This window comes from Lagopus leucura, unplaced genomic scaffold, assembly GCF_019238085.1.
Source record: "Lagopus leucura isolate 7727_CA_CO unplaced genomic scaffold, USGS_WTPT01 Super-Scaffold_100001, whole genome shotgun sequence".
In the NCBI taxonomy this organism is placed as follows: Eukaryota; Metazoa; Chordata; class Aves; order Galliformes; family Phasianidae; genus Lagopus; species Lagopus leucura.
The window spans coordinates 99,638,430-99,659,859 of NW_024962262.1; the positions used below are offsets into that span (position 1 = coordinate 99,638,430).

General features: G+C 44.9%; 1 protein-coding gene across 1 annotated transcript; it reads left to right on the forward strand.

Annotated features, from left to right (window-relative positions):
* The first annotated feature begins 46 nt into the window (after positions 1 to 46).
* On the forward strand, positions 47 to 21,287 carry WDR3 (WD repeat domain 3). The gene is made up of 26 exons (XM_042866846.1): positions 47 to 242; positions 744 to 953; positions 1,541 to 1,659; positions 3,232 to 3,310; positions 3,658 to 3,753; positions 4,218 to 4,328; positions 5,343 to 5,444; positions 5,559 to 5,656; positions 6,571 to 6,669; positions 7,005 to 7,235; positions 7,527 to 7,620; positions 8,306 to 8,407; positions 10,775 to 10,860; positions 11,279 to 11,414; positions 12,108 to 12,164; positions 13,049 to 13,149; positions 13,637 to 13,748; positions 13,858 to 13,992; positions 15,517 to 15,567; positions 16,173 to 16,238; positions 16,653 to 16,745; positions 17,277 to 17,324; positions 18,694 to 18,737; positions 19,198 to 19,326; positions 19,825 to 19,918; positions 20,504 to 21,287. Exons 1-26 carry the CDS (start codon positions 72 to 74, stop codon positions 20,657 to 20,659), a joined length of 2,820 nt encoding a protein of 939 aa, XP_042722780.1. The 5' UTR covers positions 47 to 71; the 3' UTR covers positions 20,660 to 21,287.
* Positions 21,288 to 21,430: the final 143 nt, after the last annotated feature.

Below are 21,430 nucleotides of genomic sequence, written 5' to 3' on the forward strand. Positions count from 1 at the left end.
TCCGTCCGCCGCGCCCCGCCTGGCTCTGACGCACCTCCGGTGCCGGCTGTGGGGCACGGGCACGTGCGGCCATGGGGCTGACCAAGCAGTACCTGCGCTACGCGCCCGCCGCGCTCTTCGGGTTGGTGGGCAGCGCCAAGGGCAACGCCGCCTTCGTGACGCTGCGAGGCGAGCGGGGCCGCTGCGTGGCCGTGCCGGCCTGCGAGCACGTCTTCGTGTGGGACGCGCGGAAAGGAGAGAAGGTGAGCGGGTGCGGGGCGGGCGGCACGGCCTTAAGAATATTGAAAGTGCTTGTTTGGGAGTTCAGTGCGAGAGCAGAATGTATTCCTTTGGTTTGTCTGTCCCGTGCTTGCTCAGCGCAGAGCAGAGGAGCTGAGGGGAGGCCTGATGGCGGCTGCAGCTCCTCACAGGGAGCGGAGGGGCAGCGCTGAGCTCTGCTTTGTGTGACAGCGACAGGGCCCGAGGGAACGGCATGGAGCTGTCAGGGGAGGGCAGCTGGGGGTGAGGGACAGGGTCTGCATCACGGGGCGCTGGGCATGGAATGGGCTGCCTGGGGTAGTGGGCACAGTACTGAGTGCCAGAGTGCAAGGAGCGTTTGGACACCATTCTCAGACCCTTATCAGACCGTTAACAGACCCTTCCAACTTGGGATATTCTCTTGTTCTGTTTTTTCTTTTGTGTATATGGCTCTGACGTATCATTTACCAACGTTTTTTTTTTTTTTTGTCTCCTAAAAATCACAGGTCCTTATCCTTAAAGGTTCCAAGCATGAAGTCAGTTTCCTCCGCCCTTCTCCTGATGGGTTGCACCTGGCTGTTGGCTATGAAGATGGCTCGATCCGTATCTTCAGCCTCCTGAGCGGGGAAGCGAGCGTCGCTTTCAATGGGCACAAGGCTGCGGTCACAGCACTGCAGTATGACCAGCTGGGGGGCCGGCTGGTGTCCGGCTCAAAGGTGAGCTCTGCACATCAGGAGGACAAGCCCTCTCACAAAGGGCAAAAGAGGTGATCTGTTGGGAAAGTTGACCTGGGCTAAAATGTTTGGTATTTTAAGGGGGTGATGTGGCATCTGCCTGTAGCAGGGGATGGCCCTGGGTAATCTGACCTAGTACCAGATCTGGGGGTTGGTGACCCTGCTTGGAACTTGATGGTCCTTGGGGTCTCTTCCAACCCAAGCCATTATGTAATTCTACGATGCTGTGATGGCACTGAATGGATTTGGAGCTGCAAGATGACAGTAGTTTTAGGGAGTTTGAAGCTAGGAGAGTCTTGGGCTCAGAAGAAGGGAGGGTACTAGCAGAGCTACTGAAGGTGAAGAAGATTGTGAGGTCAGGAGTAGTGAAAGTGACTCAAGCCAGGACAGAAGTGCATTTATTGGTCTGAAAGCTCATCGATGGAGGGGCTGTCGTTTACGTTCATCATCCTTAACATTCCAGTTCAGACTGAGAAAGCTTGATTTTAAGTAGTCTCTTCAGTCTCATAGCAGATGTAGGCATTTTGTAGAGAGAAACTGGTCCCTTGGTGACACTTTATCTGTTCCAGGATACAGATGTCATTGTGTGGGATGTCATCAATGAGAGCGGTTTGTACCGGCTGAAAGGACACAAGGATGCTGTCACTCAAGTCCTTTTCTTGAAGGAGAAGAACCTGCTGGTCACCAGGTAAGCCAGGCTGAGTGTAGCAGTAAATAAGAAAAATAATCACTTTTACTTGCTATTCGTATGTTCTAGGTGCTGTAGCCATTTGTATTTGTTTTCTAGAATCACAGCTTTTTCTGTGCTTTAACTGCTCAAAAAAGATGAGATTGTTTTGCATCGTAGAATGGTTTGGGTTAGAAGGAACTTTAAAGACCACCTAGTTAAACCTCCTGCCATAGGCAGGAGCACTTTGTACTAGACCAGGTTACTCAAAGTCCTACCCATACGTATGAGACCTGTATGAGTACCTGGTGTAGGGAACCTGCTTTGGCAGGGGGATTGGAATCGATGATCTCTGGAGGTCCCTTCCAACCCCTACAATTCTGTGATTCTGTGATTATATTGTGATGAAGAAATGAGTTCACAAACATTCCAGCATGTCCACACATTTTGTGAATCTGATGCCTGAATTCCAGGTATGTTAAGCAGAAGACAAATGGCAGATTCTGGAAAGTAACATTTGAAAAAGATTTTAACTTACCGGTAGACTTAGCAGCTTAGAATTATCATAACAATGAATAGTAATAATGTGTTCATTTTGCATACCACCATTTTTTGATAAGTAATTAAGTAGTCTTCTGTATGTGTAACTTGTGCAGCAGCGTCACAGAAAAATGTCTTCCTAATAGGTAATAATTAAATGGATTAATTAAACTCGGTGTTTTACTGAGTTGGTTTTTAGTTAAACATCAGCAAGATGATTGTGTGCCTTCAATAATAATCAGTTGACAAAAGATACTCTTGCTCAAATATCAGTCACTAATGTTTGTATTTACTGTCACCTAATAGGTGCACTCAATCAGTTCAGTGTAAAATTAGAACAAGTTTCTTGTGTGTCCTTTTTTTGCTTTTTTGCAAAGGAAATACATTTTATTATTTTAGCAGATGATGCTGGTTTCCTAATACAATTTCGAATCTTGTCTTTGAGGATGCAAAAATAGTTACTTTTTTTGTTGTTGTTGTTAATCTTTTAGCATAAGAAGCTTACTACAGTTCTCTATGTGCAGAAGTTTTTGTTGGATTTTCAGCTGTACAATTTACCTTAGACTGCTGTGTAGCAAAAGGCATGCATTGACAATAAGTATCACCTGTAGTGATTTTTCTTTTTTCCTGAGTAAGCTTAGTAATGGAAAAACAAATTTTGTATTTTAATTTATTAGCAAAAAAATTGGCTCTAGCAAAGTTATGAAAAATAGAAAAGTATTAATTCCTGTAGGGTGAAGAGAAGCAGTCTACATAAATGTTCAAATTACTTTTCTCTGGTGCACTTCTAGCATTATTGTAGCATAATGTAGCCACAAGCAAGAGCTTTCAAGGTCGCTTAATCATACAGGAGCCCTGAGGAACTGTAACAGCTGTAATTCTCCGTTGGGAAAAGCAACTCAAAGTGAAGGCGGCTGCTTTTGTTGTAGCCTGGTCAGTGATACATTGCAACATGTTTAAGGTTTTGTATTTCTTCAGCTTTTCTCAGCTTATGTAATTCCACGCGCTCTAGCAATCTTTCTTCATGACCTGGGGTTTTTGTTTTTGTTCCAGTGGCAAAGACACGTTGGTGAAATGGTGGGACCTGGATACCCAGCATTGCTTCAAAACTCTAGTTGGACACCGTACTGAGGTAAAGAGGAAGTGCAGAGAACCATAGGGATGGAAGGATTTTGCATTGCAGGTCATGGCTCACCTTGTGCATTTTTTTGCTCTAAGGGATTGTAAACTGGAACTGTGATATATTTTTGGTGGTTATTCAGCTTCAGGGAAAAGGAAATAAGAGACTTCCAAACTATCTGAGAACTGTTATCAACATACAGGGTTGACAGTTCGAATATGGGTATCCCTACAGGAAATCCCAGTTAGATCCAGACTTCTCTAGGTTCCCGTTTAAATAAATCAATTAAGGATGCTCTGGCATTGTTATGATAGTCAAAGAAGTCACAAACCAGCTCTTCTCATTGTGCTTTTGAACAGATTTGGGGGATGGCTTTGCTATCTGAAGAGAAACGCCTGATCACTGGGACTGCTGACAGTGAACTGAGAGTTTGGGATATCACTTATATCCAGGAGGTAAGACATCCTCTCTGTAGCCCCTTGTGCTCTTGCCCAGGTGCTTATCTTTGGACGGAAATGGGTCTGAAACGTGTTAAATCTGGTTGCTGTTTTGGGAAACAGAACTGAAGTGATGTCTTTGTTGTCTGAGGGGTCCAGAAGCTGCTCTTGAGTTAGACTTTTGATGTCTTCTGTATTTTGAGTTTGCATGTGATGCTGCAAGAACTTCTAGAACAAACTTTCTAGAGTGTGATCTTCTGGCCATCTGGATTACAGCTGGAGAAGACAGTTTTGTGGGATGAGGAGGGCAGGACATGGAGCATTGTGTGCTTACAGGCATACTGTAGGCCACTGTTATTGCCATATATACTAACTACTTGTTGCTCCAGGGAGATGAAGCATGAATAAATTCAGAGATGGGAACTGATACACCTTAGTTCTTGTGGTTTAAGTTATTTCTTATGGATTTTGTCTGTGAACAGCTAGAAGACCCTGATGAGCCAGAGTCCAAGAAAAGCAAAGGATCTTCACCAGAAGCAGGAAAAGACAGTGAAGAGGATGAGACACTAGAGCTGGATGAGAGTCCTGAGGAGGTAAGCTCATTTTTTCATGCTGTCTAGGTTGGTGTATATAGTGTTCACATGGTGCTGCTTGCAGGGCCAACAGGAGTTTGAGAAATGCTGATAGGTTGGTTGTCTGTGTTGAGTTTATACACCAAGTGTCATATTTAGCCTGTTAGGGAAAATGTGTGAATTCTTGTATCACTTGGTAATTTCTTCTCCAGCAGTAGTTGCTGCCCTCATCTACTTGCAGAACATGAGAAGTGTTTGTGTCAAAGCACATACCAATTTCCTTGCCCTCTGTTTGGAGAAGGAGGGATTAGCAAGTGTTTGAAGGCTCAGTGCTAACAGCTCTTTCATTTAACTGCATGGGAATGAAATAGTAGGTACTTGGCAGCTGCTGAGCTTTGTGCTCTCATTCAGTTTTGCATGTCAGTAAGTAGAAGCATAGAAACATGGGGTCAGAGTGGCACGATCACAAACTAGCATCAGATGGGATTGTTCAAAGCCATTCCCACTTGTGCTGCTGGTGGAGACTTTAAGTCTCTTTCTGGGGGAAGTTTGTGGGATTTTTCTCTGACTTCTAACTGCTTGTGGTTATAGTAGGTAGTGAGCCTTGTTAAAGACTTCTACCTTATCTCAAAAGACTTTTCTCCTTTTAATTGCCAATTTTAGAGTCCTTTGCCTGTCCTTTTGTCTCTTTTGCATCTTCTGGCAGAGAAGCTGTGCTCTGCTGCCTTTGCAGCATGGAAATTCAGCTTAATTTCTTAAATGACTCTGGTTTGTCAGTGAAATCAAGTTATTCTTCTGCTGAGGTTGTCAACTTTATTCTTCTGCTGAGGTTGCATTTTACTTGAAAATAAAGGAGATAATCTACAACTCACACGTGTTTTTGTCTCTGGATTATCCTTGCTATCTGTTCTACCAGGACCTTGTAGGTTCATTCCCCTGTCCCTTCCTCCTGACTTCCCTTTGAAGCTGGTTTCTCAGTGTGCCTGAGAAGATCACGTGGCCTTCCAGACCAGGGTTCTTTTTCTTTTCCTGTAGCGTCTCCTAAAGTGCAGTAAAGCTGGATCCATCATGCGGGAAGGGAGAGATCGAGTAGTTACTCTTGCCACAGACCGAATGGGCAAGATTTTGGCCTGCCATGTAAGTAATGGGGAAGCTCTGCTATTGAGTTACAGAAGAGGCTCTTGCAGCCCTTGGACCTTGTAAGTGCCAGCTAAGGCTTTGCATGTGTGTGACTGTTTGCTCTATCTCTAGGGGACTGATGCTGTTCTAGAAGTATTCTCTGTCCTTTCTGAAGAGGAAATAAAGAAAAAATTGGAAAAGAAAATGAAGAAAGCAAAGAAAAAAGCCAAGTAAGCAATCTTCTGGGTGTATGAGGGTACTGTCTGTGTCCAGAAAGCTGTTATCCCCTCAAGTAGCATGACACAATGGTTGAACTCCAAGCTACTGGTCATTCTGTCTTCTGTGCCAGCTGTTGCATTTTAGGGGCACTGTTCTTGTGAATCCTTGGCACTTGTCTAAGCAACATTTATTTACTAGCAGAGACTTTCCTTCTGAGTATTTCCCCTCCAAAAAAAGGTGATGTGTGGAAGGAAATAGGCAGAAAATGTTCTTTTCTCACTTTCACCTGACGTTCATGTTTGCACTGCTTACTGTGTCAAATAAAATGTCTGTTAGGATATACTGGAATGAGAGTTTCATATGAGAAGTCAGAGTGACCCTGATACCTCATCTCCTGTTGTACAGCAGGCAGAGATACAGATCAGAGCTTTATGAAAGGCCACTTTGTGTTAAATGTCTGAGTATCTTGGTACTTAATGACTGCTTCACAGTAGCCATTGAGGGAGCTCTGGCTCCACTATAGAAGCTGAAGCACAGAGCAGATAGATATGTTTGAAGTCACTTTTTGGCAATGAACATGGACTTTCTGGGAATGGTATGAAATGAGCAGAAACTGATGTCAGTCAAACACAGCTTGCTGTTGTCTGTTTTGTATCCATCTTTGTAATGTGCCTCGTTAAGTGTTTTGGCTGTATCCCAGAGGATGCTGCCTTTTTTGGTACAGTTTGTCTCCTTAGCACGTGTAACAGCCTGAACTTAGCTGTCTTGCTCTTTTCTTAAAAAAACAATTAATGCTACTGGATAACAGGGCAGTTGTTTTCACTGAGCTTAGTGGTCTCCTTGCACTATTCTCAGTCCCTTTGTCTTAGTTTGGCTTGTCTGTGCTGAGTTACCTGACTCCCCCTCCATTATTTGATGTTTCTAGGCAGAAATCTGAAGAAGATGAGCGTAAAGGAAATGTGGAGCTGAGCCTGCAGGAGGAGATCCAGCGGGTCACTAACATCAGAGCTTCTGCAAAAATCAAGTAAGTTGAAAATCCTGCTGACAAGGCTGGGCTGTGGTTGTAAAGCTGCTTGGGAAGAGCTTTGCACAGCTCATTATGGAGGAGGTGGAAGAAGCTTCCCCCTCGATATCTGTTCAACTTGGAGCTAAGTGGAGGGCTACCATGGTCTGCCAGTCCATTCGCACTGACCCAAATGGTGACCTCCTTGCAGTCCTCTGTTGCTTAGCTTGCACTTGTTCATAGCATGCACTCTCTACATTCTTCTTTGTCAGTTCTTGATACTTGATTCCTCCTACATGTTGTCTTATGGCTCCTGTGTACATCTGTGTGTACATCTAATTTGTCTTATCAAACAGGTCATTTGACATGATTCTCTCTCCAAAAGAAGAGCTGAAGATTGTGTTGCTGCTCCAGAACAACATCATTGAGTTACACACCGTGAACCTGTCAGCACAGGTCCCGCAGGCTGTCCGTGCATCCAGGATAACCATTGGAGGCCATCGCAGTGATGTCAGGACATTAGCTTTTAGCTCTGATAATATTGCTGTTCTTTCAGGAGCTGCAGAGTCTGTAAAGATTTGGAATAGGTATGCTGTGCAATCGTTTTCAGTCCCCTCTACCCTGTGCATGTTAGTCTCGTGGAACCTATGAATGCTGGGTTTGGAGATCCAGTGATAAGGAAGAGGGAATGATGGAGAAATATAAAATAGAGTATTGCTTCCTTTATTAAGTAAAAGAAGTAAACAGAATAGCATGGTAATACAGTATCTTCTGGCCCCAGCCAAAAAGAAGGGTGTTGGGAGAGGCAGCTCTGGAGCATGTCTCACTCAGCAGACCAGATTTTGTGTGAAAAGAGCTTTTGAACTCTTTGTCCACAGATCAACTTTGCAGTGTATCCGAACGATGGACTGTGAGTACGCGCTGTGCTCACTCTTTGTCCCGGGAGATCGGCAGGTCATCGTTGGCACCAAGGTAAATAGTGTCCCCTCTGCACTCCTGATTCAGCCCAAGTCTGGGAGTATGTTCTGAAAATGTCATTAAGGCAGCCTTAATGAAAATGTGTAACATTTTCTGGAGTATTCTGTTTTAGATGTAAAAACCCTTGTGGCAGTTAGTCTGTTCTGTTCCCTGAGTCTTTATGTAGTTCCTACGGCTTGAGCTGGGCAGCTGAGGAGAGTTTTGGGAACTCCCTGATCTCCATCAGGAGTTTGCCTATCTGTGTGTAACAGTGGTGTAATGAAGTTCAGGAGATGGGTAGCAGATGTGTTAGGAGCTATTGTAGCCTGTTCAGACATGACTGCCTAGCTCAGAGAGCTCAAATGGAGCAAGAACTCTTTTGCCAGTAAGGTGCTACTGTGACTCCTCCTGTGTGTTGTGGAGCCTGGGAATATTTGCTCTGAGCTCTCCTCTACCTTTGGAGCCTTGTTTTTCCATTAATACATGGCTGTTTTGTCGCTGCTGGAGTCTCACCTCTGGTAGCTCAGACCTTTTGTCTCTGCTTTGAGCAGTTTTAATCTTTGTCATTTCTGGAGACCTCTCTAAGAGGTCAGGCTCAGGACTGTTTGCAGATCTGATTAATGCTCTGTAAGTTGTTCCTGAGGTATATCGTGAAGTTGGAGGGTCTGATTTGTCCTCTGTGATGTGTCTTTATCCCCAGACAGGGAAGCTGCAGCTGTATGACCTGGCTTCTGGGAGTCTGATGGAGACGCTTAATGCCCATGATGGTGCTGTGTGGTCCATTGCTCTTTCACCAGACCAGGTAACTCAGCCTGCCTTGTAAGCATCATCTGTTCCATGCCTTTTTGTGTAGCTCCTTCCTGTAGTGTTATATTTATGCTACTGGTGTGAGCATGGGAATGTCATGGGAGGTGAAGGATGCAGCTGGTACCATCTAAGAACTTGAACTGCAGATATAGATGAAGTTTTAAATATCTCTCTGGTCTTGGGTGGCACATCACAGCGAGTCTTCGTGTTGCGGTGGGCCATCCTCATTGCCTCACCTGGTTTGTGTATGATCGAGAACTTTGACTTCCCCAGCAAGGTGTGTGTGTGCAGCAGGGCGTGTGTTATTGATGTGTTCCAGCTGTGGAGAACTTCAACTGTCTGTTGTCATAGAACAAGGGGAAATGGTTTCAAACTAAAGATGGAGAGATTTAGACTGGATAAAAAGAAAAGCTGTTTTTCACTATTATCCTCTGTGTTAAACTTTCTGCTTCTTTGTAGTTTCTGCTTGCTGAGCTTTAACTCCCAGCTGTTGGATTTGCTAGTATATTCATTTGCTGTTTAAAAAAATCCTGTTAACACCGTGCTGTTTTTTTCCTTTGTGTTGCACTCTTGCCAAGTGACCATATTACCCATTTATCTGATGATTCTTAGGCTAGACTTTTCCTGTCTGTTCCTGCAGGATGTGTTTTCCAGGCTCTTAAATCATTCTTGTGGTACTTCTTATGCTACTGCAATCTTTTCTGTGCTGGTGGCCCTAGGATCTGAATGCATGGTGTGGTAGAAAGTTATACCAGTGCCAAATGCACGAGTTAGCTCCTTTTGAAGGACTGACTTAGCTCTTTTGACCTCTCAGCAGTGAGAATGTATTGTTAGGTAGTAATCCACCATGTTCCTTAAAGCCAATTTGGGGCACTGCATTGCAGTAGATGTGTATGTTGAGCTTAGATCCTTGCTTCCCTACATGTATATCAGTGTCTGAAGGAAGGGTGCACAGAAGACAGAGGCAGGCTCTTCTAAGAGGCAGTGAATACAAACTGCAATACAGAAGGTTTTTACTAAACATCAGGAAGCGCTTCTTCATCGTTTTGGTGCCAAAGCTCTGGAAAAGGTTGCCCAGAGGGGTGTGGAGTCGCCTTGTTGGAAGTCTTCAAAAGCTGACTGACTGTTAGTGGTCTTGGGCAACCTGCTCTGGTGTTCCTGCTTGAGCACAGGAATGGAGCAGGTGGACCCAGAGGACCCTGCCAACTCAACCATGCTGTGATTCTATGAACTGCAGCATTACTCCCAAGGAAAAGGGTCATTTCCATCATATTATTTTTCCCTAAGCTTGTTTAAATTGAATTTGTTTTAATTTTAAAATTTAATTTTACTTCCTTTGTTTGCTGAAATTGCAAGTGCCTGTTACTTCTGTTGAGTAAGCTCACAATTAACAGGCCTGCCTACTTACTCTGTCTGAATTCTGATGTTTTATTGGTTTCTTCTTGAATCTTCCTTCATATTTCCAAACTCAGTGAGCATCAATATTGATGATTTAGAGAGTACCTAGTTCTGCTCCATAAAAATTTTAGATTTGGTGAATGTGAAACCATTGATTTATAATAATCTGACACAAGCTTTTTACAGTCTTGTGAGTTTTTGGAGTCTTGTACTATGATTATGGTGCATGGCTTTTCCCTGAGCACAACAGATGAAAAATGTTAAGCAGCAAGGATCAAAAAGGGTGTGGATTTACTAAACATCTCTTACAGCCATCTCTAGAAATGGTCTGTGTGGTTTTGTTTTTTCTAGTATTTTTCTCTATTGCCAGAATTCAGGTTCATGTGGATTTCTACCAATTTTCACTTTTCTTCTCTTTGTTTATTATGCTTTTCTTCATATCCTTAAGCTAGAAGCTTCAGTGTTGCTTTTAGTAGAATCAAAACCACAGCAAGTAATGACCTGCCTGTGATTCATTCACTCAGCGAATTAAAACATATGGGACAGTTTTTACCCTTGTTTTTAATGTAAAAGTGTTTTCTTCTTCCTTTAGAAGGCTGTGCTTGTGATGATGATGAGGTGTTTGTGACTCGAGAACAGTGAGCGTCAGCTCATTCCCAAAGTGCACTTCATTACCTACAGCTGAGATGACTTTCAGTTCCAAAGTTTTAGTCCATGTCTTGTTTTACATTTGCAGTTGTTGCCTCAGACCTGCCTGCCAGAGCTCCTGAAATTGTTCTTGCTCAGCCAGTTGGTAATGAGTGTTCCAGCCAGAGCAAGTGCTCCTGGTTGTGTCCTCTTAATCATAAAAGCTGTGGGAATGTGAGGCCTTTTTCAAAAACCTGATGTGTTGGCAGTTCATGCCTGTAGCATATCTGTGTTACAGTGGAACTGATTTCATAATAACTTTGTTTTTCCCCTGCAGCGTGGTTTTGTGACAGGAGGTGCTGATAAATGTGTCAAATTCTGGGATTTTGAGCTTGTGAAGGACGAGAGCAGCATTCAGAAAAGGTGAGAAAATAAACCGTTGACCGAGTTAAACTGCAGTATTTATTCTCTTTGATGGATGGTTTGGCTTTTGCTGTGCACCACAAGAAGGGCCAATGACTTGTGCATGGAACGTGTGGTGAAGAGTGTCAGTGCAGAGCTTTGTGGAGGTCTGAGTTTATGTGAGGTCCCCTGCTTGCATGCAGTGTAGCCTCTAATCACAAGTTGTACATCTAACAGTGAACTCTGTCAGCCTGCAATGTCGTGCTCATTTCCAATCCTGTCTTGTTCAAGTCCTGATGAGGAGCAAGATGCTTTGTGTTAGGATTAGCCTGCTTTCCCAGGGTGCAATGTGGGAATTGTATCCATGCCTTTTCTCAACTTGTTCCTTTGGGGTAAGAGTTTTTTGGGTTTTTTTTTTTTTTCTTCCTCTTGTTGCCAGGCTGTCCATGAAACAGGTGCGCATCTTGCAGCTGGATGAAGATGTTCTGTGTGTGCGGTACAGCCCCAACCAGAAACTGCTAGCTGTCTCTTTACTGGATTGCACTGTGAAAGTTTTCTACACTGACACGCTCAAGGTACGTGACTGTATGGGCTGTGAGGCACTGATAATTGTAGCTTGGAAGATGAGGAGTATGTTGGAAAAATGCCCATTTATTGTAGGATCCCAATAATGATCAAAGAGAGACTTTGCATCCCACTTCTTGTGCTTGCTGACAGAATACTGACAGAACTGTGGCTTTCTCATGCTGGGGAGAAAATATGTTTTATCTGGAAAGGATCATGAACCTGCATATGGCAAGGTTGCTCAAACTCTGCAGGCAGGATGGTATGCCAGAGCCATGTAGAATTGTAAGGATAGAGTGAATTGGTGTTGCATGTGGCTCTTAAGTTGAGCATAGCACAGGCAAAACCTGGGGAAGGAAATTCTTCCTTGTACAGTTTGAGGCAATATGGTGGCTTTGTGCTCTGTGTGTTAGTGCATGAGCATGAGGGAAATGACAAAAGCAAAGACCAGCAATGATAGATATGCAAAGTGAAACAGATAAACTCCACAGGTGGTGTTGGTCAGAACCAGTTAGCTCAGCTTGCTTGGGTTCTTTTATCTTCATCATCACAGTTCTGCCAGCGTGGCCATGCTGCTACCTGTACTCAGGGCAAGAGTGGTGCTGGATGGGCTTCCTGAGGAAGAGCAGAGCTAGCCTGGAGCCTGGCATTCTCACATGCATGCACCCAGCATGTCTAACTGAGACATCCTTTTTTTGCTTCAGTTTTTCCTGTCTCTGTATGGACACAAGCTGCCAGTGCTGTGCATGGACATCTCCTATGTAAGTATCATTACAGTTGTGCATCTGCTGCAAGTGGGGTTGTGGTGATGACTGTGAGCCTCTGCTGGCAGCAGTGCCTCTGGGGCAATGCTCTCCTGATGCCTCTCTCCTCCTGACATAGTCAGCAGTTTCTTGATATGACACAGCAAGCTCCTCCTCATCATACAGTCTTGTACACACTGAGGAAGGTGGAGCAACAATTATTATAGAACTGAACAGAGCATTACATAAGGAGTAGAAACTAAAGAGCTGCTGTGATTCCCGAGGCTCATCTTAAGAGGTACAACATACTCACTGCTGAAGTTACTAGCTGTCTTTGTGGGGTCTGAATTCTTTGATAGCGAGAGCAGTGAAGAGTGCTGAGATGGAGCAACTTCTTCATGTCTGTTCATTCTTGGGCCATGGTAGCCTTGCAGTGAAGCTCTTTGAATTACAAAAATGCTAAGCTTTAGCTATGATCTTAAGTGTTTGTAAAGGTTCAGAAAAGAGTCAGGGTGCTTTCTGGGGTCTCTACTACAGCTATGCACCTTGCTAAGGAGAGAAGAGGTGGAGGGATCAGAATCACAGAATGGCCAGTGTTGGAAGGGGACCTCAAGGATCATAAATCTCCAACCCCCCTGCCACAGGCAGGGCCACCAACCTCCCCATTTAACACTAGACCAGGCTGCCCAGGGCCCCATCCAACCTGGCCTTGAACACCTCTAGGGACAGGGCATCCACAACCTCTCTGGGCAGCCTGTTCCAGCATCTTACCACTCATAGTAAAGAACTTGATCAGGAGGGCATATTTCAGGAGCCAGTGCCTTGGCACTGCTTAGTCCACTGATGATTCCTGATATGGCTGCCAGCCAGCTGCCCACACCATTCTCTGCATTTCTCTGTAGGATGGGACTCTGATTGCAACTGGGTCTGCGGACAGAAATGTGAAGATTTGGGGCATGGATTTTGGGGACTGTCACCGCTCTCTCTTTGCCCATGATGACAGGTTGGTCAAATCCCACAGCATCTTTGGGCTGTGGGCTGCTTTGTTGTTTGAGGGCACTGTGATCCAGAAGTGAGCTTTTTGTCCTGTGTAGTGGGGAGAAGCCATCAGAAGTGTCCCCCAGGTGGGTGAATTTGAGCCTTTACTACGTTTGCTGCAAGGTCTGTTGTATTAGCACCAAATTTGTGAGCTCAGCTTCCCACGGAGAGTCCAAGGCAGTGGGACACAAGCATAAAGGTGGTTAGGGATGTCTGGTAGCTGCTGAGATCACAGGGTTCTTGTGCCAATCCTCATTGGCTGCATTGGATGCTCTGCCCTCTGGCAGCAGATGGTGCTGTTTGTCCCAGGCCAGAATTTGTGTGGGCTGATGTCAGAAGGCATTTCCCAGAGGTAAGTGGTGACGAGGGCTACAGGGTTTTGCGATACATTGCTGTCTCCTATACACATGTGTTTTGAGGTCCCTTTCTCTCCTGCTTTTTTACCTTCCCAGTGTGATGTATCTCCAGTTTGTGGCCAAATCCCATCTTTTCTTCACCGCTGGGAAGGATAACAAGATTAAGCAGTGGGATGCGGATAAATTTGAGCACATCCAGACACTGGAGGTAGGAAGTTTTGGAGGCTCTTGAAATGAAGCACTATCTTTGTGTGAGCAGCACTTTCCTCAGGAGCTGGGAGATGTGTTGTTCGTGTCTTACCTTTTCTCTACTGCAGGGGCATCACCAGGAGGTGTGGTGCTTGGCACTCAGTCCCAATGGAGACTATGTAGTGTCAGCATCCCATGACAAGTCCCTGCGCCTCTGGGAGAGGACAAGAGAGCCACTTATCTTGGAAGAGGAGAGGGAGATGGTGAGTTGTGTTCTTCCTCCCAAAGACAGCTCCCAGATTTCTTTTTGGTCCATCAGACAGGTTCCTCATTTTTCACTGTGGCAGAGTCTGGCTCCACGCTTGGTAGGCTTCCTTATCACTAACCACAGCCTGGTGCTGAGATGCCTGGGTTGACTGCCATCTTCTGCATGACTGCACTGTTGCCTTAAGCTGTCTGGAGACAGCACCACAGGTATTGCTTGTGCTCTTCCGCCTATACTGCATTGCAGATGCCTGGCTAATTTGCTCTCTATTCTGTGCTTCTGTCCCACTTCCCAGACTTCTATGGTTGTGGTTCTGTTGGCTATAGTCAACAAGCTTCTCTTACTCTCTTGTGCTCACTTCTACTGAAGTGTTTTGGGCACAGTTCAGCAAGTGGCTGTTGTGGGGTGATGGAGAGCACCATTCTTGTTGAATGCAGCTTGTTTTCTTTTCCCCCTTTCCAAGCATGAGTAGTTCATTCTGTTTCGCTAGCAGGCCCTAGAGCTTAGGGATGCTGCAAGAAGCCCTTTCCATTCCTTTTGAACCTGTGTGAGGAGTCATGTTCACAGAAGGACTCTAGTGGGAGGGAAACTCTGGGGTCTGTAGTCCAACCCCCTGTTCACAGTGCACAAACCCTAAAACTCTGTCATATTGCCCTGACACTTACTTGGGGACTCAAGAACATCTCCAAGGAAGGAAGTTTTCCAGATTGAGCACTTGTTCCAGTGCTGGACCACCGTGGGGCAGGGGAAACATTTTCACACATTTCTAGTGGGAAATTAGCCTGGGGCAGTTTGTAACTCTTATTTTTACTGTATCCCATAGAAGAGTCTGGCTCTGTATCTCTTATAGAAGTTCTCAAGCCTTAGTGAGGGAAGGACGCAGATACAGAAGCAGGAATGTTTAAGAAATGTGCAATAAACTCTTCTTCTCCTGGCCTGTTTGCAAAGAGATTCATAGGCAGCATCTTAATGCGGTGACTGGCATGCTGTGAATGGTGGTACTAACAGGAAAGACAGAGTTCCTTTTCTAGATAAGACAAGCATGTTGTGGGTCCAGTTTGAATAACAAAATGGGCAGGAATATACCAGTAGTGAATTACATATTGATGGAGCCCTATGAACATGAGAGATGGTGGGCAGGAGGCTCTTTCCTCTTGCAGGCTAGGACAACCCTGGAAATTTCCTGAGCATGTTTCTTTTGTGCTTCACGCCAAGTGGAAAGTCTGGTGTTGAATTGCTGGTGTCTTAGTCCCAGCCTGATGGGCTGTCTGCAGGCTGTTCCTGCATCTAATTTGGAAACCTTTATTTCTTTCAGTCTTTTCAACCCAAGTTCTCTGTCGGGTGGGAATGAGGGACAAGCAGATTTTGCACTGATATTGTTGATCTCTGTGCATCAGTCCTGGTTTTTGCACAAGGCTGCAAGAAGCTGCAGGCTCTGTTGCACTACCAGTCTGGAAGAAACTTGTACACTTGCTAGCTATCTGCTCACCAGTGTTAATACATTGTGTTCTCTTCACTGTAGCAACGAGAAGCTGAATATGAAGAAAGTGTGGCAAAGGAAGAGCAACCTGTGGTGAGTTATGCCATCTGAGTGTCAGTCTGTCTGACTGTACAGAGCTCCTTCCTAAGTCTAGAATTTCTGTAAGAGAAACAGAAGAAATGTCCAGAGGACTGGTGATTCTGTTGCATTGGGAATTTGCATGCAGGAAAATTTCCTAGGACTCTGATACTGGCTCAGACAATTTCGGGAGTGTTTGGAGCTGGCCAAACTGCCATACAGGGCTGTGGATACTGAATATCTCCCCTGCTGTCATCCACACAGGCCCAGAGCAAGATTGGGCTGCCTTCAGGCAGCTACTTTCAGGTCCGCGTGATGCAGGGTGGGTGGAAAAACCTGATTCCCTTCTGCACAGACACTGGGGTTGTGTTGTTGACAGTTCTGGCTCTGAGCAGATCACTCAGCCTCTGTTGGTCAGGTGAGACCTCCCAGTGTTCTGAGTTGGCACAGTGCTTTTGGTCCTGAGCAAAAGCTGTGCACTTGAAGACCTGTATTTCTTCAGACAAATGGCAAGCTTAGTGAATGGGGCTGATGTTTTGTGATAAGATGCAGGGGGTGCCTCTGTGTGTGTATCTGCTGCTCAGCAGCTGCAGGAGAGAACTGCAAACTGTGTTTTGTAGGTGGCTGGAGAGACACAAGAAGAGACGGGACTGGCAGGAAAGAAGACTATTGAAACCATCAAAGCGGTAAGACTGCATGGGTCACCCACCATTGCTTTGTGCCTTATCAGTTTCTTAGAGTGGGGGTGTCACAGGGTCAGAGTATCTGTCTGAAGGTGAGTAATCTATGCTGTTCCATAAGTGCAGCAGCTCTGAGGAGATGTTCTGTGAGATATAAAGGTGCAGAATCATCTCTGCCTCTAAGACCAGTCTGTTCTCTGGAGAGCTGAAGCTGCAGCAGAGTGCACCCTGGGCAGCTGGGGAATGTGGATGGTGCTTGACTCCTTCAGGGCACGACTGATGTGATCAGAGTAGTAGTGTTATTTTCTGAGGAGGATGTCCTGGGATGCTTCAAGTTAGCCCCTTGGCTTCCCCCTGTGTTTGTCCAGTTGGACATGAACTGTGCTTTGTGACTGATGGTTCTGTTCCTGTGCTGCACAGGCTGAACGGATCATGGAAGCTATTGAGCTGTATAGAGAAGAGATGGCAAAATTGAAGGAGCACAAGGCCATATGTAAAGCTGCTGGAAAAGAGGTAAATGACTAAGAAAAGTACCATTCCCAAGGTGTGTGGGTGTATCTTTCCAACTTTAGCTTCTTGGTGGAAAGGCTCAGCATGCAGATAAAGGCAGGACAGCTGGAAGGAGCAGAGATTTGCTGAAATCTTATAGAGGACAGATGGCACTGTACCCTGAGGCATGGTTAGTGGTGTGTTCTGAGGATTTTTATGTTGAAAGTCACAGTAGAATGTAAGTAAGATCTGTGCTGCTGACCATGCTCCCATTACACTGCCTATTCTTTGCCTTAATCTTAACACTTATGCTAAACAAGGGTCTGTTATGTATGTGACAATAAGAAGTGGAATAAAATTCGTACATATTTTGAGTTATTCATACATATCTGAGAACTAGCTTGTCCAGCAGTTGCAAGTGAGGCCTTCAGTGAGGTTCTGAAGAGGGAAGACGTTGGATAAAAACTGTCTTCTACTGTGGGTTGTTTTGCACTGTGAATATGTGTTTTTCACTCTGAATAACCTGCCTCATCCTAACCCGTTCTGTGTCTCCAGGTTCCCTTTCCTTCCAATCCCATTCTCCGTGCCTATGGAAATATTACAGTAAGTAGAAAGCTCTGGCCTTGGGTCATGTGCTACCATCAACTGGAATGAGGCTGTTTGATTTGCTGGCTGAGCCAGAACACTGGATTGCTATGGGAAGACAGGATTTATGCAAAGTGAACATAATATATGTTTTTACTTGCTTTCGTATGAGCATAATGAAAGTAAAGCAGCCAAACATAACCCTGATGGTAGTCTTGACCTTATCATGTAGAGTTACAGAAAGCTACAGGAAGCTAGTTAAAATCTTCCTATGCATGCTTCTGGCAAGAGGTTGTGGTTGCCATGCTATAGAATATTCAGGGGAGCTGTGCCATCACATACAAAATACCTGGACCTCCAGTGGAATGGGTAATTGAGAACCACTGTCATTGTGCACCCCTGGCCACTTGACATCTGTAAACACTTAGCCAGAACCATTCTCCCCCTTCCTCTGTAAATACAGGCATATTTAACTGCAAAGTAAATAGATTTAACAGGGGTGAGTGAAATTCTGTGGTGTGGTAGTAGCAACTTTTTTGCTTTGTACAGAGAAGGTTCTTGAGGAACACCCAAGTGTCGGTGCTGGGTAAAAACACTGACAAGTTAAGACACATTCTGTTATGTGATGAGCTGACCATGGTGAGCGTTTACAATGTAAAATCATGAACAAAAGTACTTCATGCCATGAGAGTCTATCATCATCTTTTTGGGACAGACTTTGCATGTGGGATGCTTGACCCAGTGTATCAACTGTATTGCTTTGACTCAAGGAGCAGGAGGTGGAGGCACTTGGAAGCTTTCTGACCTGAAATCAATTAGGCAGGGCAATGCCGTGCAAGGCATTGTGTTGCAATTGACCAGGTTTATTTTTAGGGAACTGGTACAGCTTTTACTGAGCCCATTTCTTTCCATACAGAATTTACATTCTTTTACATCCTGTCCCTTTCTCTCTGACTATAGTTGTAGTCAATTATATGTTGCATACACTGAAAATAAGTGAATGAGATCCTATGACTGAGTATGGAGACACTTCTCTTTGGCACTTGGCAGCTCTGCATTTGCTGAATACTTTAAGCAGGAGATGAGTTTGTGTAAAGTTTTGTATATATTGTCTGTTTTTATATAATTTTTTTTTCCCCAATGTATCTTCACCAGTTTGGTGTATTTCGAGAAGGTTGGGTTTCTGTTTTATGGAGGGAGAACTTCCAAGACTGGTAGTTGGTTGGAACTGAAGGGGTTTCTTTTTTGTTTGTTATGTTCAAATGGATCTATCCATCTCACAAGATGTGATTGCATGTTTTTAACTGGGCAAAATGAACCTCAAAGGCACATGTTTGTCTTGGAATGTTTCTTGATGTGCAGAGCTGTTGTCTTTCTTCTGTTCCAGCCTTCTGAGTACGTGCTAGAAGTTTTCAAGAAGGTCAAGTCAAGGTGAGTCCCAAGAGCCTTATTGCTGAACAGGCTTGTGCTAAAGAATTGGATCTCTGAATTGGTTGGGGTCCTGTGTTAGACTTCTGTGCTGAGTGGGTGGTGTTGAAGAGTGGAAGTTACTCTCTGGCAGCCTTTTTTTTGGAACTGGGGAGTGGGAATTTGTCCATGAGGAGTATTCAGCGAAGCTTGTATATGGGTGTTGGCTGCCTGGAGGTGTATGCGTATGTGAAGAGGAAATTGGGGATGCTGAGGATGGAATGCTGTGCCTCCTCTTTGTGTCAGAAGATGCCTGCTGCCGAGGCCCTGGGCTGTGCTTTGTGCTTTGTGGGCAGGCACAGACCAGCAGTGGGGAGCATTCAGCACAGCTTTTGTGTCAGAACCTTCCCACATGGAAGCATTACTTGCTCATCTATAGCTCTGCAGTAGCTGAGACTATTGTTACCATCCCTTTGCTTCTTAGTGAGCTGGAAGAGTCTCTCCTTGTGCTGCCCTTCTCCTATGTCCCTGACCTACTCAGACTCTTCAATGAACATATTCACTTGGGTGCAGAAATTGAACTCCTGTGCCGTGCTCTCCTCTTCCTGCTCAAGTGAGTCTTCCACCTGCCCAGACAGGGCTGCTGGTCTAAGTTCAGCTGTCATTACTGTCCGGATCCTGAATGCTAGGAAGGCTCTGGTCCGCAGTGGGTCTGCCTGTTCCTCAGGGCCCATCTATAGTGTGTTGTCATGAACTCATTTTGTGCCACTTACATGAAAAGAAAGGTGCTCATTCCTCTTGTGAGGCAGTGCCTTGAGACAGCACAAGAGCTGGGGAATATAATCTCTCTCTTGAAGCTGTAAAGACTATGTGATGCGCTGTGAACATGTGCAGCTTAAGTGTGTGGGGAAGATCTGGACTTTCTGGCTCTGGAGCTCCTGGAAAGCCACCTTAGGAATAAAAATGTGGTCTCTTGGGAATTAAGATGTGGGAAGTGAGGAATTACTGCATCCCTCAGCTGCAGCTGATCATCTGGGAGTGGGCTAAACAGAATGCAGGGTGCTGACATGCCTCTGTTGATGTCAGTTGCTGGTCCTGTGTTTGTTCCCAGGATACATTTTGGGCAGATAACAAGCAACCAGATGCTGGTGACAGTGATAGAAAATTTGAAGAAAACCACCATCTCCAGAGTCAGTGAGGCCCGGGTGAGTGTTGCTACCTCTCCTCCAGAGTCTGGAATAGCAGTATTGGCCAATGTCTGGAAGCATTTGCAGTCAAGTAGGAAAGCTGCTTGGGGGTCTAGAGCCCATTTTCATCTTCTTCCTGTGAAAACAGGCTACGTTTTCCTGATGTGACACTATGCAGTAATGATCCTATGTGCGCTCTTCCTTCCCCCTTCCTTTGGCTTTTTGTTGATGCAAGTAATTGTGCTTTGGGTCTCTTGTATATGTGGGAAGTAAATAAACTCTATTTGTCTTCTTGTGGGCTACAAATCTTTTAAGTACCTTTCCCAGGAACGTCTTCAGATGGTTGTCAACAACTTGTTTTTTTAGGAAATAGTGGATTATAGCAATTTTTAACAAAAATGTTGGGAAAAGAGTGCAGGTTGTTCACCTGCTCAGATGAAATTTACGTTTAAGTATTGCTGCCTTAATTAGCTGTGGGGGATTGTCTTGCTTTCATCATCCCTCAGTAGAGAGAGGCCAGAGTATCAGCAGTTTCCAGGCAGCTTGTACCTCCTAACAAGCTGGAGATGTGCCCAACAGCATGGTGCTTGTCTGTCTCAACAGGACGTGCTGGGATTCAACATGGCAGGGCTCCAGTACCTCAAGAGAGAGATTGAAGCCAAGGATGAGGTCATGTTTTTTGCTGATGCTACAGACCGTTTTGAGGAGAAGAAGAGGAAGAGGAAGAAGAAAGAGAAGATGATTCTTGCAGTGGTTTAGCATTCGCTGCCTGGAACAACGGGGATGGCATCAAGTAACCTCTGTGCTGGCCATGGACCTATTCTTGTGGCTGAACATCTCTGTGATATTTGGTGACTGAAGCAAAGCCTGTCCCTTCTTCCTGTGGGATAGCCAGCCCTGCCTGGCTGGAGACAGTGCCAGCACAGGTTGATCGTCTCTACCTAGTGAGATGAGCTGTCTGTGCTCTGCTCTGTATGTCTGCGTTTCAGTTGTTTCTGAGGTGGCTGTCAAAGATTAATGCCTTTCCTCTACCAAAATGCCTGACAGAATTGGAGTTGGTTTCTTCTCCAAAAGAGATCAGCCTGCTGGCAGTGTGCTAACTGAATTTGGTGAATCAGCACATGGGCTGCTTGTCAGACTTTGCCCTGTCCGTAGGAGGCAGCTGGCAACATTCTGTGCTGCTTTGACACTTACTGATGGTTTGTGGAAGTGCTTAGAGGCTGTGGGCAAGGCTTTGAGACTTCAGAAGTCATCTCCAGCCATTAATTTTTCAATGGAATGGAGGAAACACTGTACTCTATTAAATAATGTTTATATATGCTTTATCAAACAACTTTGTCCATGGAATATGTCCTGATATTTTTGTAGTAAATCTTTGATTGTGTCATTCTGTTTTACTGGTTCTTAAATAATTTTTTTTTTTTTTTTTTTTTTCCCAGAAAGTAAAATTGTGGGAGAAAATTAAAGGGCTGCAGTGAAGGATTGTGCTCTTCTAAACAACTGGCAGATGAAGCATGAGAAGTGTGGGCT

Bases quoted from the DNA above. Each gene is read 5' to 3' on its own strand.
- WDR3 (XM_042866846.1), top strand. From the start codon at position 72: ATGGGGCTGACCAAGCAGTACCTGCGCTACGCGCCCGCCGCGCTCTTC. The intron at 5,445-5,558 runs GTAAGTAATGGG...CTCTATCTCTAG, and splicing joins GCAAGATTTTGGCCTGCCAT to GGGACTGATGCTGTTCTAGA. The intron at 17,325-18,693 runs GTAAGTAGAAAG...CTTCTGTTCCAG, and splicing joins GTGCCTATGGAAATATTACA to CCTTCTGAGTACGTGCTAGA.